Raw genomic sequence first — 15,033 nt, 5'->3', positions numbered from 1 at the left:
ACCTATGTCTGACCTTTATATGACCTCTGTAGGTCAGCTGTTGATCAGCGTTGACTACATGATGAAGTCCTTGTGGCATGGAGCGTACTTTCCCAAAGAGAAGAGGACCAAATTCAATGACAAATGGAGGGAGCACTTCCAAGTGTCCAAACAGAATGGAAAACCAGAGAAAGAGAAGTCCTTCCTCTCCGATTTCCTCAGTCATGGTACTGTATTGTATAGTTTGATTGTTTTTGTAAAGATGTCTCTCAGTCTCTCTCTCACTCTTCATTCTCATTTTCTCTGTCTTTAACCTCTCTCTTGGCTTTCTCTCTTTTTCTCTCTTGCTATTTCTTTGCCTTAAATTTCTCCGTACCCTCTCTTTCTCTCTTTTTCTCTCTATCTGTCACTGTCTCTCTCTCTTTCTCTCTGTCTCTCTCTTTCTCTCTCTCTAACTTTTTTTCTATTTTTTTTTTCTTGTTTCAGTATACACATATATATATTTATATATATCAGTCTGCAGGATATAATTTCTGCGTATTCAATATTTTGCAATTTAAAAGTGATTGCAAAAATAAAATTGTCTCGAAATTACCTAATATACAGTATTAAGACTGTTTTTCAGGCATGGTAGATATGGGTAAAGATCCTGATTACTGTGATGCGTACAACGACCTTCAGTTCGATAACGAGGACGACCCAGACATGATAAAAGAGCGAATTCACTTCATGAAGCACATAGAGGACATCTGTATGCAGATGACGCTGTACCAGAAAAAAGTGATGCATGAAAAAGACATTTACATGATGGAGGCCGATATGACCATATCCAGTATCGTTCGACTGCTGGATGATCGGATAAATCACGACGACTACGAGCGCGTGAATACGAGACTTCAAATGCACGAAAACATGCTGAGGGAAAACCTTATGAAAAAGATGGACATCAGACGTCAGTTGTTCATTCTGAAGTTTGTGAGTTTTCTGACGCCGTTTTTGATTGGGATGAGGAAGAGAATGAAGATTCCTGACACAACACGGTTTCTGCCAGATCTCTCAGGTACGGCAGTGTTACAGTTACTCCCCCTTACTTTGCAGTCAACACCCAGCTCCTTCCCATTTCCTCCTTTTTCCAGTTATCCTATTTTATGCATGGTGTGAAAATATGTTGTATATTCAAGTTTATGTGAGCAGTGTGAATGTTTTATATCAAAGCTTTTCTTCAGTAGCTGAATCTTTTTTTTTTTTTTAGCTTTGATGAATGTAACACAAGTTATATTTACTCTTTGTCTTAATCTTCAAAAGTTTTAAACAGTTACGTTCCTGCTAGTATTTATTGCTGGTAACTTGTCACTGTTTAACTTGTCCAATTCATGCTCAGAAAAATGTAAACAAAAATATTTATTCAGTTAAAGGGCAAACGCTTTTACAATTGTTGACAAATGTTCTCCAGAGATGTGGACAATCTTTTATTGTATCGCGCATTGTTTAAAGTTTAAAGATCTATACCTCCGTAAGAGGTGTTGATAGGAATTTTACGATTAGTATCTCTTGTGCACACTGCGATAGGGATTTAAAACAAGGCTGTCAGACACGGTGTGATGGGTGTCAAGTTAGTGGCGGGGCTTACAGATGGTGACACTCAATACTCTAGATATTTATGCTTGAGTGGACCATGGTATTTCATTAAATCTCGGTCATCAGATTTCAGGAAGTTAATTGGCACCTGTAAATCAGAAGTATTTGATACTTATTTGGTGCTGTACTGTTAAGAGAGTGAATGTCTGCATGCAAGTGTGTCTTAATTCCAGTAATAATTATTTAAGAGTGAATCTTAATTAGCTTTGTACAAAATTTGACAAATAATTCAATAAACAACAGGAGACAATTTTCTTTGTATAGAATTTGGCAAATTACTATTTTAAAAAAATTGATATTTTATATAGGGTGTATACCAATAGAAAACACAATTATGTGTCAAAACGATTTGAATGATCCTGTATGTAACAATTGCTAATGAGAGAGAGAGAGAGAGAGAGAGAGAGAGAGAGAGAGAGAGAGAGAGAGAGAGTGAAAGAGAGATTCTCTTTTTTCCTTGACAATGACTCCCAATTAAGCTGTGAGCTGTGTATTAAGGTCAGACGACACGTTCCTCAATTTCATATAACATTTTTCAGGAATTTGTTAATGGTTTACTACTCCAACAAGCTTTCTTGCAAAAAATTAGGATACCTTACCAGGCATTTCTGCAAAATACTAGAGAATGCAATTTCCTATAAAATCTTCTTGAAAATACACTTGAATTGCTGATATAAAAATAAATAAATATACAGCACAGCAAAATTCACTATATTGGGCCGGGCTTTGAACTCACAACCTCTAGAACCTACTCTCCTGGCAGAGAGCAGCCACGGCTCTAACCACTCGGCCATCTAGGCATACATCCATATACAAGTAAATTTTAATCATTTTAAAAATCATTATACAAATAATAATTTTTATTGGAACTCTTTATTACGAGGAGATACAAAAAAGATGCTCGAGGAACGTGTCGTCTGACCTTAATGAATACATATACTTTTGAGGAATCTTTGACTTTGTTGTATTACGCTAGAATTGCATGTTGTGCTGTTTACCATAAGTTTACACCTAATTCATACCTGCACTAATTGTTTTACTAGAATCAGAAACAGGTAAGGTTCAGGTAAACGTTAACTTTCTCTTTATGTTTATCGTGCATCGATCTTCATCAGTCATAATTAAAACAAATAATTAGTCAAACATCTGAGACTTCCTAATGGTATCTGTTGATGGAAATGAATATTTCATATACTTTTATACGTCTAGTAGTTACAGCCAAAAAATCCTGTACTTATACATGTATAATTTACAGGTAACTGTGTTCCATGTGAATTTCATGTGATTGAAATAAAACAAACACTGTTAAGTGAATTTTACAGAGAAATAATCATTACATTATTTGATGTACTATATTTTCTATGTAACTTGTAAAGCTTTTTTTACTTTCAAATTTCATGAGAAGTTAATTTCTGTACAAATTGTTGCATGAAATTCAGCGTTATCAGACACAGATAATGTACATGTATTAGTTTAGAAATTAATATTGGGCGAGGAGGTTAATTAAGTTAAATAGATGTGAATATATATAATGAATCTAAAATAACAATCATGTATGATAAACCAATGCTTTTATTTAAAGTTCTGGATAAAACTTAATTAATATGACTAGTATGTTTCTTTACCTTGTATAGTTCTTGAGCAATTCATTGGATGGTAAAATTTCTTTTTTCTTTTATTAATTGGGTTAAATATACATCTTACATAAAATAATTAAGGCTTTGTTATAATTAATCAAACTTTTTATGTTGTTGAGATTTTTCTAGTGACCATGCATGTCCTCATATAAGGTTTTCATTTAAACTTCATTTCAAGGTTTTCATTTAAGATGGCTCGATGGTCGTGGCCATTTTTATACGGTATTTATCTCCTGTAGAAGAAGAGCTCTATAAAAAAAATATAAGAAAATACCAAAATTAAACAGTCAAAAGGACTATGTGCGGTTTTATGCATTTTTTGCCCCCAAAATCAAAGTTTTAAAAAGAGCTTTAAAATTAAAGGGAAAGATAGTCAAAATCATATTGGAAGTAAAGGTGTAAAAGGTTATCACCACAGTGACGTCACAATGTAGGAATGACGTCATGAAGATTGCATTATTTTGATAAATTGGTGTTTTGTAGCAAAATAAGGGTGTTTTCTGATGGTTTTTCGACTGGGAAACATCGAGCGCAGGCTTGCTCAAGTACCATTTTTTAGTACAAAGTGTATATTAACTATCTGAAGAAAAACATATGTTAAAATCGCACTTGAGCAAACCTGCGCTCTATACTTCCGAATGCAAAATATAGTGCAAAAATGAGAATATTTTCATTTGTTTGCAAAGAACTTTATATGATATTAGTCAAATTTGGCCCCCAAAATTCGCCAATTTTAAAATGATTCGGGTACATTAATTTGTTGCTTTAATTTTTAAAAGAGATGACATGAAATATGTTTTTCACCTATTTATTTGATTTATATGCACTCACTGGCTGTATATGACGTCAGAAGTGACGCTATTTTTATAATTCAATCAAAATCAATCAAAAATTGACATTTTTCTTATCTTTTTTCGAGTGGGAAATATAGAGCGACTCTTTGAACAAGGACGAACTTTTTGTCACTTATAAGTATTGAAGAGATACATCTTTGGTGAAAACATTTTGTTTGTTCAAGCAGTCGCTCAATGTTTCTTTAAAGAAAAACTGCCTCAAAACAAGCTGTTTTATGCTAAAAATGATGAAATGGCGGGAAAAGGTAAACTTTATGATGTCTTATTCTTAAATTGTGGGCTTTAAAATCAAAATGAAAATTATAAAAAAACTTCAAATGTATATTTGTACAAATAAAACAAAGAATTACAGTGAAATGACAATGTTAATTTTAGGGGGCCATTTTAGGCTCAAACCATATATAGTCCTTTGCGGGAATTAGGTCATTTAGGTGAATGAGCAATGGTGACTAAAATCAATATTAAAGTTATAGGCATCCTCTATACAATGATTGGTGAAGATTTCATTTTTATACGATACTATTTAAAAATTGGTTGAAATCGGGGGCAGATATATGACCATACCGCACATAGTCCTTTATGGGGTTTTTTCTTTGGTTGATTATAGTTTTAAACATATAAATAGGTAAACAAATCATATCTTAAAATTTTCGGTTATAGATCTGATGATTAACTTTTTGACCATCAAGCCTCCTTAAACATCATTAAATTTTCTCTTGATTAACAATTTTTAAACCTTATTTTTTTAAAACAATAATTCTTATTGGTTGCATATGGCATTCATTCAATTACCTTGAACTTTTAATAAAATTCAGCCTAGGAATAAATTTCGGAAGAAAAACAGTCATTGTGGTGGTTTATGAATTTATGGATCTATCAATTACTTATATATTATTTTATGATCAAATATGTTATTACAATAAGCCTCTATAGCTTCATATAGCTAGAATTTTGATGATAGCCTTCATATTAATTGTATTATAATCAAGTTATATCGTGCTGTTTTGTTTTAGGTTATATAATGTACTGCAGTATTTTAAATTTCCATGAAATAAATTTAAGAATAAATACATTTAATTAATTTTAAAAGTTGAAAAGCAAACAAAGTTCAAAGGCATGCTTATACAGGGTGACTGTTGTCAAGTTGAAGAAAAATTTTGTATTCAAATTTTGTAATTGTATCGATTGACTTCCTAAAAATAAATCCTCATGATAAAAATCAAGAGGGATTTTTATAAACTGTTAATAATGAATTCTAAGTTCTTTACATGTATTTTGTTACATAGGGATAAAACAAAACCAAATTGATACTATTAATTACCGGTAATGCTTATTGGGTGTTATTTTTGTGCCACAAATACAAATCATTAGTTAAATCTTAACTTATAAAAGCATTTCGTGATTTGAATCTTGTTTTCTGTTTATATGGTAAATATTATTTTAAAATTTAATAATGTATAACTTATGGTTATTTTTTGTTTTTGCTTGATTGACAGAGGACCAATGTAAGACAGAAGAAGAGCTGCCACCATTAATGCTGGGAGACGACTTTAAGTGTAAAAACTTCTACCCCGACAAAAACAAATACTTTCACCTGCACGGGGGTAAGTTGTATACCGACAATGCCTAAAACTCCCATGATGCAACTCTTATTTGAATGGATACGGGTCAGTTTAATTAAGCAAATTATATTAGCGATTAAAAATTAGGGGCAGAATACTGGTAAGCAATCAATGGGATTGACCGGTTGAATTGATAAAATTTTACTTGATGTAATTTAATGAAAAACAATAATTAATCAACTTTTTCATTGGCTTATGCAAAGTTCTCGCTGTTTATAACGTAATATATTTAATAAAATATTTTTTCTTTATAATTGAATGTATTCACTTCTATATATAATGACTGTAATTTCAAAATGCGATTTTTCCGTTAGATTGAGATGTTCAATTGTGAGTGTTTGTTTTAAAGGAATAAACATCGACTTTGAGACAGACGATCTAGAAGCGACACCTAAGGAAGTGACCAACAGATATTCGGATATCCTAGCAATAGCTGAGCAAGGTTTTATAAAAGCCATTTCCATGGAAACTATCAAAGAGCATTATGAGGTGCCAAAAATTACAGTGGATGGAAAAGAGTAAGGCTCTATTTTAGTGTATATATCCAGAAAAATGGAAAAAAGTATGACCTAAATGGCTAATTTTGCCTTCATCTGTTTCACATGACTGAATTTTGTCTTCACCTGTTTCCATACATGTTAACTCTACCGATTTATGGGGAAGTCTACCGCTTTTTAGCTCTGTCTCCCGCCTACCGCTTTTCTTTAAAATACGTTCCTTGTTTTGATAAATAGCTATTTTGGAAGCCATTGTGGTCAAAAATTCTCGTCGGGTTTGAATTTAGGGCGTGACTTTGAATCGGAGGCACACAAAGGCTTTATTTAGACGCTTGGATGAAGTTTTCAAGCATGTGTTTTACATTGAACGATGAAAGAAGCCACTTCCCGTGATTACATTAGTTACAAGACATGTCGATTTTATCCTCGCAATGGAAAAAGAAGCTATGCAATTCCACACGTGGCTTTAACGAGGATTGAATATATCTTTTAACTTGGCCATAACAGTAAACTTGACTTGCAATTTATTGAATGCTGCATTTGTAATAAATAAGCATGTAAACATCGTTTTGATATTGAAAAAGAACATATGAATTCCTGCTTAAGTTCTTACTTCTCTTATATAATCAATTTTGGCAACTTAACCTATTTTTCTGAACAAAGGTAATTGTTAAGGGCTCTGCACTCAAACATTTTTCCTTAAAAATAGCTTACGCGGCTATGTTAAGGCTGCCCGATTAATTTCACAGCGATATGTAGAAAATCACTTGTCTGTACTTCATAAGATATGACGTCATAGTTAACTTTGACGTCACGATCTGCATTCCTTTCGATCGTTCTTAGGGAATGTATCGTAACGTAATAAGTAATATTCATTGTGCATAATAAAACCACTTCAATCCTTTACACAGACACTGTTGTAAATACTAGTGATACTAAATTCAATATCACCGATATGGAGTATAAAAAAATCAACAGTTTTAAAGCTTCGTAATAGGTAAATAACTATTCATAAACTAATGGTTTTGAGACTCCCCCTGTTACGTGTAATCTAATGAATGGTGATATGTATGTGCATATAAAAAACGGCTTGCCACAAGTGAAAGATAAAAACAATTTTAGTATATTTTACGTGAAATCGGGAGAGAAAATAAGTACCACTGTGAATCTTGCTGGGGGAAACCTACCGATTGACACGATTTTGTGTAAATCGAGCCTAAAAGGTAAAAATGTGCCTTATTTTGATGGCGGTGCGAAATGTTTTGGCAATATTTCAAATAAACGAAATATTTATATGAACCCCCAGCAAGAACTGCAAAATACTTTACTTATCGAAGGATTTTTCATAAAAATATTTTTGATTTAATGTCATTATTCACTTGTGCTGATGCAATTTTTATAGATTATTTACCGTGTTAGAGTACACCCGTCACGTGCTTTAGAAAAATATATGACGTCACAAAAATACATCAAATATAGTGTTGGATGCCACTGTTAACTTATGTAATAAAAGTTTAAAGAAACTCACACGGTTAAAGCATTTTTCGATAATTAGAATAGTATCATTTTTCGATATATATTTAGCTTCGGACAGCCTTAACATAGCCGCGTACTGGTAATCATTATAATCATGGTAAATGCATACGAACATTTTTATTGCTAGTGTTAATATTACCAAATTTCAATAGTCTTTACTACACATGTAGCAGTAGTACATACAAATCTGTGCTTTGAAATATACGCGAAAAAAGGCCACGCGCGATGCTACCGCTTTTCGGTTTAAAATCTACCTATTTTTCATCACTGTAGGTTAACATGTATGCTGTTTCACATGACCTTATTTTGCCTTCACCTGTTTCACATGACCTCATTTTGTCTTCATCGTTTTCACATGACCTACATTTAATTTAGTCTTCGTCTGTTTCACATGACCTCATTTTGCCTTTACCTGTTTCAGGTACTACCTGATCTTCCTGGAGTTTGAGACGTTCTTTAATCCCCAGCAGCCCGCCTGGATAAAGGCCTTCAACACAAAGCTGACCATTGACCTAGAAAGAAAGTACCTCCCCCTACAGGACACGCCCATGTGGGACATCTTTGTCAAACATTTTGGCAAGAAAAAGACTGGAAAGTTAAAGGTATAAAAAAAAAGTCCAAACATCTTGGTTAAAGACAGTCAATTCCACACATTTCGGAAAGAAAAAAATCTGGAAAATAAATGATGTCGATTAAGTGAATTGGTGTTTTCTGGAATATGTCCTAATACACATGTACCTGTTGTATGAATTCTTTTGAATGAATCCCTCCAAAGATTATCTTAGATGTTATTGAAAGCTATATGTGTTGAATATCAATGATTTCTCAATTTATTTTTTTAAAGACACACAAATTTAATCAGTTTTAGGCAAAAAAAATCAAAATATAATGTGGAAGGCAGGTATTTCTTTTATCAATTTCATTGCAAGATTTCTTCCATAATCTTTCTCTAATAATATCTTGTTAATTATAAAGGTTTTTGTGATCGTTAACAGGCTCAGATGACGGGACCGCGAGCGGCGGCCATTAGAGGACTGGTCATCATCTTTGTCCATATGTGTCGCAAAACTCTGGGACAGCAGATGTCACGGTTGACAAAGCAAGACGAACACGGTCTGTCGCTTTTGCATCACGCTGCAATGAACAATCGGCCGCAGATAATTGTCAGTCTGCTGCGACAAACCGTGGATATCAATTCTAGACGCAACAACATCTTGTCCACAGGTAATAATCTCCATAACTATATTTCAAACTTTTCAGCATTTCTCTTGATAACAATTTTAAAAATATTTTTTTGAAATTTAATTTGTTTACTTACCCTGCATTTAATTGATGTCTACTTATTAGAATTTTCTGATTGGTTAAATTATGGGTATTCTTAATTTTGTTTTTAATGCTCTTATTGGTACATGTGTATTAATATACAATGATGATAAAATCTTTTTTTTAACTTCAAACTTTAATATATCTAACATTTTACTGACAATTTATTTTATATATTTTTTAAATTTACAAAACAATATGAAAAAAAACCCCAACAGATGACAAGTTTTTGCAGTTTTTTTATATGATTATTACGGTATACATGTAGTATATTTTTTGCTTCTTATTATGTGTTTCTCTCCAATTAGCCAGATCAAGACTTGGCTATCAAGCTTTTATATTTCTAGATGATAGCTATTTTCATAAAAAAATAAATAATCTTATGCACTGTTATGAATTAGCTTTATAATATTAAATGTTTATTCACTCTTTGTTATAGATATTAAAGATGTTATCATATTGTATTGCACCTTCTTATATCTACAAACCCAGAAAATAATGACTCTGTTATTGATGATTTTTTACCAGAAGTGAAGACATATTTATCATCCATTTTGTTGATATTTTTTTTTACCAAAACTGATGACATATTTTGATGATAATATTAAGGTTTTTTTTATCAGAATCAGTAATGTGTTACTCAGATATTGATGTCAGATGACTTTTTTTAACCCCGAATTGATGACATATTTCACATATTTTGATGATCTTTTTCCCAAACAGGAGTGCAAAGTTCAGGCGGCAGGAAAGGGGACCCTAAACGCCCCGTCCTTCTTGATATTTGTAAAGTTTAATGTTTCTCCAACCCACCGACACTTAGAACAAATTCTCTGATAAAGATATACTTCTTCTATAAATTTCCTCTTATTTTATTCTTCAAGTTTTGTTTTTCATTTTTTCTCTCTCTAGACTTCTTCATGCATTTTTGTGTAATTTCGAATTTTTCTTTCTTGTTTTTTCAATCATTCTATATTGCTCTGTGAGTCTATGAAACTGGAAGAAATATGAAACTTAATGCATTGGCATGCATACATGTGTTAATTAATGAACTAATAACCTAATAACCAAATGTGCTAGCCAATGTTACGGTATTTGAATATTACCACATATAATCTCTTTGTCATATTTTATGTGTATAAAAGAAGAATTTCCAAAAACGAAAATCTCTAATGCATGTATACATACATTATATTTCATATTATATATAATTATGGGAAAAAAATATTCTGAAAGATACTAACACAGTCAGATTATATGTGATGATATTTTTAAAAAATTGCATGCATATTAATTTGCATTATTGATCAATTCAGAGCCAATTTTTCTTACAGGTTTTCCTCTGCAATATATTATACTTTGAATTTATCTCTCGACTTTTTGGTTACTCTGAATCTATATACAACACTTTGACGCTGTTTTCTTTTTTTTTTTCTTGTTTTTAATACTTTCCCATTACAAGTGTATGCCCCCTGCACACCCTTTTTATGTTGTCATGACAACGGTGATAGGCTTATTGTGCTTTACAGTGCTGTATTTGTATTAATATTTTGATCCCTAGCTGCCGTCATTGTGAAAGCGATGTATAGGAACTCAAATGTCTGTAGTTAGAGACAATGTTGTGGTATATAAATGTTAAAAATTATACATTTTGATTAATTTAAAATATTTAGTGTACAAAAAACCCAGACGAGGCCACTTTTTCAAGCCATGGTTTTAGTAAAATAATTCAGATTTTCCAAACAACTATAACAATTTTTACATGTAAAAAAGAAAATTGATCTATATACAGAACAAGTGAATTCAATATTTAGAGCAAATCATGCATGCAAAAAATTTTTTTTACTAAAAATTGATACAGTGAAATTTATAGATTGCAAGCTAAATGAGTGTTAATTGTTTAATTTTATTGGCACTTAATTATTATATTAAGTCCATAAAAATTCATAATATACAAGTTTTGGACTAAATATTTGACAAAATACATTCTCATCATTGGCTTGTTTATAATTTCTGATCCACTGATTTCTAGTAGTTATATTCATACAGCCACATACATAATGAATAATGTGTTAGCAAACTTGAATTTTTTTCGTCGGAATTTTAGTCAGCTAGCAGGGGCTAATTACCGAATACGACTATTAATATCTCTAGCTAGCAGAGTCTAATGACCAAATACTACTATCAATATCTATTGAAAGATTTCTGTTGTGCATAAAACTCCGTGCATTTTTTACTCAGTGTTGAAGAAAAGCTCCATGTACCAAGGTATTTACTCCAAGATGTGTCTGGTTTTGTGAAGTTTTGTTGACGATTGTTTGACGATTTGATTGTCACAGTACTAGAACCAATGGTTGGCATGCCTTCTGACTCCGGCGTAATTATAATGTCACCATGGGCAGTGTTTTTTTTTTCTCTTTCCACTTTAATTTTTCAGTCCACGGTTTGTGAAGTTGATTGATTGATACATCATATGCAATCATGTTTTGGATCCAGGCATTGCATTCAAAAGGAATCTAAATAGAAAGTAAAAAAATTCCTTTCATTAGATATAATAATCAGAATATTTTTATCTATCGTTTTGTTCAGGGGAGAGGGAAAGTAGCCGAAAAGCCACAGGTATTTTGTATGTGTAAATCTCTGGTGTACCACTGAGCATGCCCAGGAGAATGAATTTCCCAGCACGCATCTCAATCTGCATGGGCAATACACGTATATAAAAATGAAGAATGCATTTATTATATATATACCACATACATATTACATGACTGTGTAATTAAATCCACTGTTACATGAATTTATTTTGTACATACTGTATACAGGGTTATTTTCGCCCTTTGTAATTTTCGCCCTTCTTCACTAACAGTTTCGCCCCGTCTTGAATTGCCCTTAGTTCAGACATATTTGTGTTTTAAGAGAGATAATTTGAGCTACTGGAATTTGCCCAGTCCTAAATTTGCCCGCTGACAACGAGGGTGAAAGGACAAAAACAATAGGATGCAAATATTTCCCTGTATACAGTATATATACATGTATTATATACACTGAATGAGCATGATCAAGATCTATATTCCCATATACCTGTAAATATTCACATTTACCATGCTGTAATTGTTCCTCCGTGCATGTTTAAAGGTATTGAAATGAGAAATATTACTCATTTTCCTCTGTATAAATGCATGAAAATATGATCCATGGATTTTCATGGAAATTACAAAAAAAAAATGCTATTCAATATTGACAAAAATTTGTTTAAAATATATGATTTTATGCATGATTATCTCTTACTAGATTGATTCCTTCGATTTGATTTTAATTAATGGATAACGAATGCAATCTCTAATTAAAATTATAATGTATGATCTCACCAATTAGTCCAAATCGACGTGGTTATAAAGGATAAAAGTTTAAAGAAGCTTCCATTTGAAGAGATTAATAGCCTATTTTCACTTAAAACCTCCTATTGTCAGTGAATTTGTTGTTGCTGATCATGAGCTATTTATAAGCAATTAACTGCCTAGAGCACAAACAGTTATTTTTCTGGGCATGATCTCCCTTAATATAAACTATATGTTTTTTTAATGGAATTATAGCGGTTTATTCAAATTCCCAAATTGGTTGCTCCATTTCCAGTGTATAGTGAGTTTCAACCAACCAACAGCGAGTCTGATGAGTTGGATGTGTTTAAAGCAGAGGAAATTCAGGCTCGAAAGGAAGGACTGCCATATCTCCCAGTAAAGTCAGGACCAGGTCAATATATGACTAGGTGCAGTCAGGCACTGTCAGTTGCCAGTGTCAGTTGATGACTGTCATTGTCAGTTGATGACTGTCAGTGTCAGTTGATGACTGTCAGTTGTCATTGTCCGTGACAATGTGGTGACGGGAAGTGACTGTGTGTGCAATATCTAAAGCACTGTCAGGAGTTGGTGTCAGATGGTGTGATTGTGTGCATTCAATTACAGTCAGTTGTTGGTGTCAGCATAGTATAATAACTGTCAATCAAGCATTGTCAGTGTCAATTAATAGCTGTTTATTCAGCTAAACACTGTCAGTCTGGATTTAAATTATCACAGTCAGTTGTTGGTGTCAGCGTAATAAAATAACTGTCAATCAGGCACTGTCAGTGTCAGTTAATAGCTGTTTATTCAGCTAAACACTGTCAGTCTGGATTTAAATTATCACAGTCAGTTGTTGGTGTCAGCATAATAAAATAACTGTCAATCAGGCACTGTCAGTGTCATTTAATAGTTGTTCAGCTTAACACTAGCTGTCAGTCTGGATTTATCACACTCCCAGAATAGTGTAGTACCGTGTTTGCACAGGTGACCTCTGGGACAGTTGTTACTGTTGTTCAAATGGGATTCTGATTCAAGTACATTATAATTTAATGGTCTAATTATTACATATATATACATTATAACTAATTATACATGTTCTTGTTGGTTAACAGATAAAAATTATAAGATAAAACGCTTGGTATTTGTGGCAAAGGATTTAGCAGTGGTGACCGGTTGTATGGCGGTCGGGTTGTGATGTGTTTACGTGTTACAGGAGATATATTACCCACTGGTTATGTATACTGCATATCAATGAGTGATAGTGTTAAAAAAGTTTTTATTGGGACATTGATGTTATATATATAATCCTAAGTCTTATATAATCATATAGGAACTGAAGAAAGGCCACATACAGATATTTAAAAATTATCAAATGAAAAATGTACTGTAGATTCCTAATTAAACATGAGGAATTAATATCTGCGTAAAATCGTGAGAAGCAAATTTTGCAGATTTAAGAGTCTTGCTTTTATTTTTCAGGCAGATCGATGTAAACTAAATGAAACTATATTATAAAAAGGCATTTACAATTCTATATTCTGGTAATTTGATGCGTAATGATTGAATGCGGAATTAAGCACTCTCACAAAATAAGGAATCTACAGTACTTAGCAGCATATTATTTTGCTTTACATGACCTCTAGCATTGTATGGTTGTCAATGATTGAACACAAGGATTGGTCCATCATGGTGGCATGATCATACACAATGGAATCATGGGAAAAAATACTCTGAACTTTGCGTGTGTTTGTAGTACTAACATAACCTAACAAATCAATATATTATTTGTGCAGTACTAAAAATGTCAGGAATAAAAATATTGTGAAATAAATATATGATGAATAATTACAGAATGTTTAGCTTTTCAATTATTTATATTTTAAAAATCAGCTTTAAAATGCTTACTAATTTTTTATTATATTAATTATTTCAAAGGATAGATGCAGACATAGTGACATAATCGTGCTATAATAGGCTTTATTGCTTGTGAAAACAATTAATAAACTAAAATATAGTCGTAATGAAGTGTATATATTGGAATGCTTAACACATTTGCAATTTTTAACAAGGATATAACTAGGAATTAATGCAAAAGTGAAATATGTATTTGAAGAGTTATTCCCCTTTTTGAAGGTCCGACTGGGCTCCATATCGCTGCCCGTTGTGGGGCCTTGGATGCTGCGGCCTGTTTGTTGGCGTGTTGTGCAGGACAGACATTGTACGATCAGGACGGATGGGCCCCGATCCACCACGCTGCTTTCTTCGACCACGAGTCGATCATCAAATTAATGGCCAGGAGGAACAATCCAGTCATAGAGCTGCTGACTAGGAACGAGTAAGTATGAGAGAGAGAGAGAGAGAGAGAGAGAGAGAGAGAGCTAATAAGTATAAATGAAAGAGAGAGAACTAATAAGTATAAATGAGAGAGAGAAAGAGAGAGTGAGATGTTAGGACTCCCTGGCTAGAAATGAGTAAGTTTGAGAGAGAGAGAGAGAGAGAGGAGATAAGAGAGTCACAGAGAGTGAGAGACAAGGATATGAGAGATAGAAAGAAAATGAGAGAAAGAAAAAGAAAAAATGAGAGTTAGAGGGAAATGTCTTAAAATGAGAGAG

The 15,033-nt window shown here is 32.7% G+C and overlaps 1 protein-coding gene across 4 annotated transcripts in view; it reads left to right on the top strand.

Annotated features, from left to right (window-relative positions):
* LOC128164098 (ankyrin and armadillo repeat-containing protein-like) overlaps positions 1 to 15,033 on the top strand; it is a 31,622-nt gene that overhangs the window by 2,572 nt on the left and 14,017 nt on the right. For 3 of the 4 annotated variants that reach the window (XM_052827829.1, XM_052827830.1, XM_052827832.1), the window contains exons 4-11: positions 33 to 206; positions 605 to 1,039; positions 5,605 to 5,712; positions 6,080 to 6,248; positions 8,185 to 8,365; positions 8,759 to 8,987; positions 12,717 to 12,833; positions 14,555 to 14,756. In XM_052827829.1, the coding sequence (XP_052683789.1) occupies positions 33 to 206; positions 605 to 1,039; positions 5,605 to 5,712; positions 6,080 to 6,248; positions 8,185 to 8,365; positions 8,759 to 8,987; positions 12,717 to 12,833; positions 14,555 to 14,756 (1,615 nt within the window). The remainder of the gene's footprint in view (positions 1 to 32; positions 207 to 604; positions 1,040 to 5,604; positions 5,713 to 6,079; positions 6,249 to 8,184; positions 8,366 to 8,758; positions 8,988 to 12,716; positions 12,834 to 14,554; positions 14,757 to 15,033) is intronic. The other variant, XM_052827831.1, reaches the window with a different exon arrangement.

Source organism: Crassostrea angulata, chromosome 9, assembly GCF_025612915.1.
Source record: "Crassostrea angulata isolate pt1a10 chromosome 9, ASM2561291v2, whole genome shotgun sequence".
Lineage (NCBI taxonomy): Eukaryota > Metazoa > Mollusca > Bivalvia > Ostreida > Ostreidae > Magallana > Magallana angulata.
Note: the sequence above shows the minus strand (reverse complement) of the source record. Positions and strands in the feature narration are given on the sequence as shown.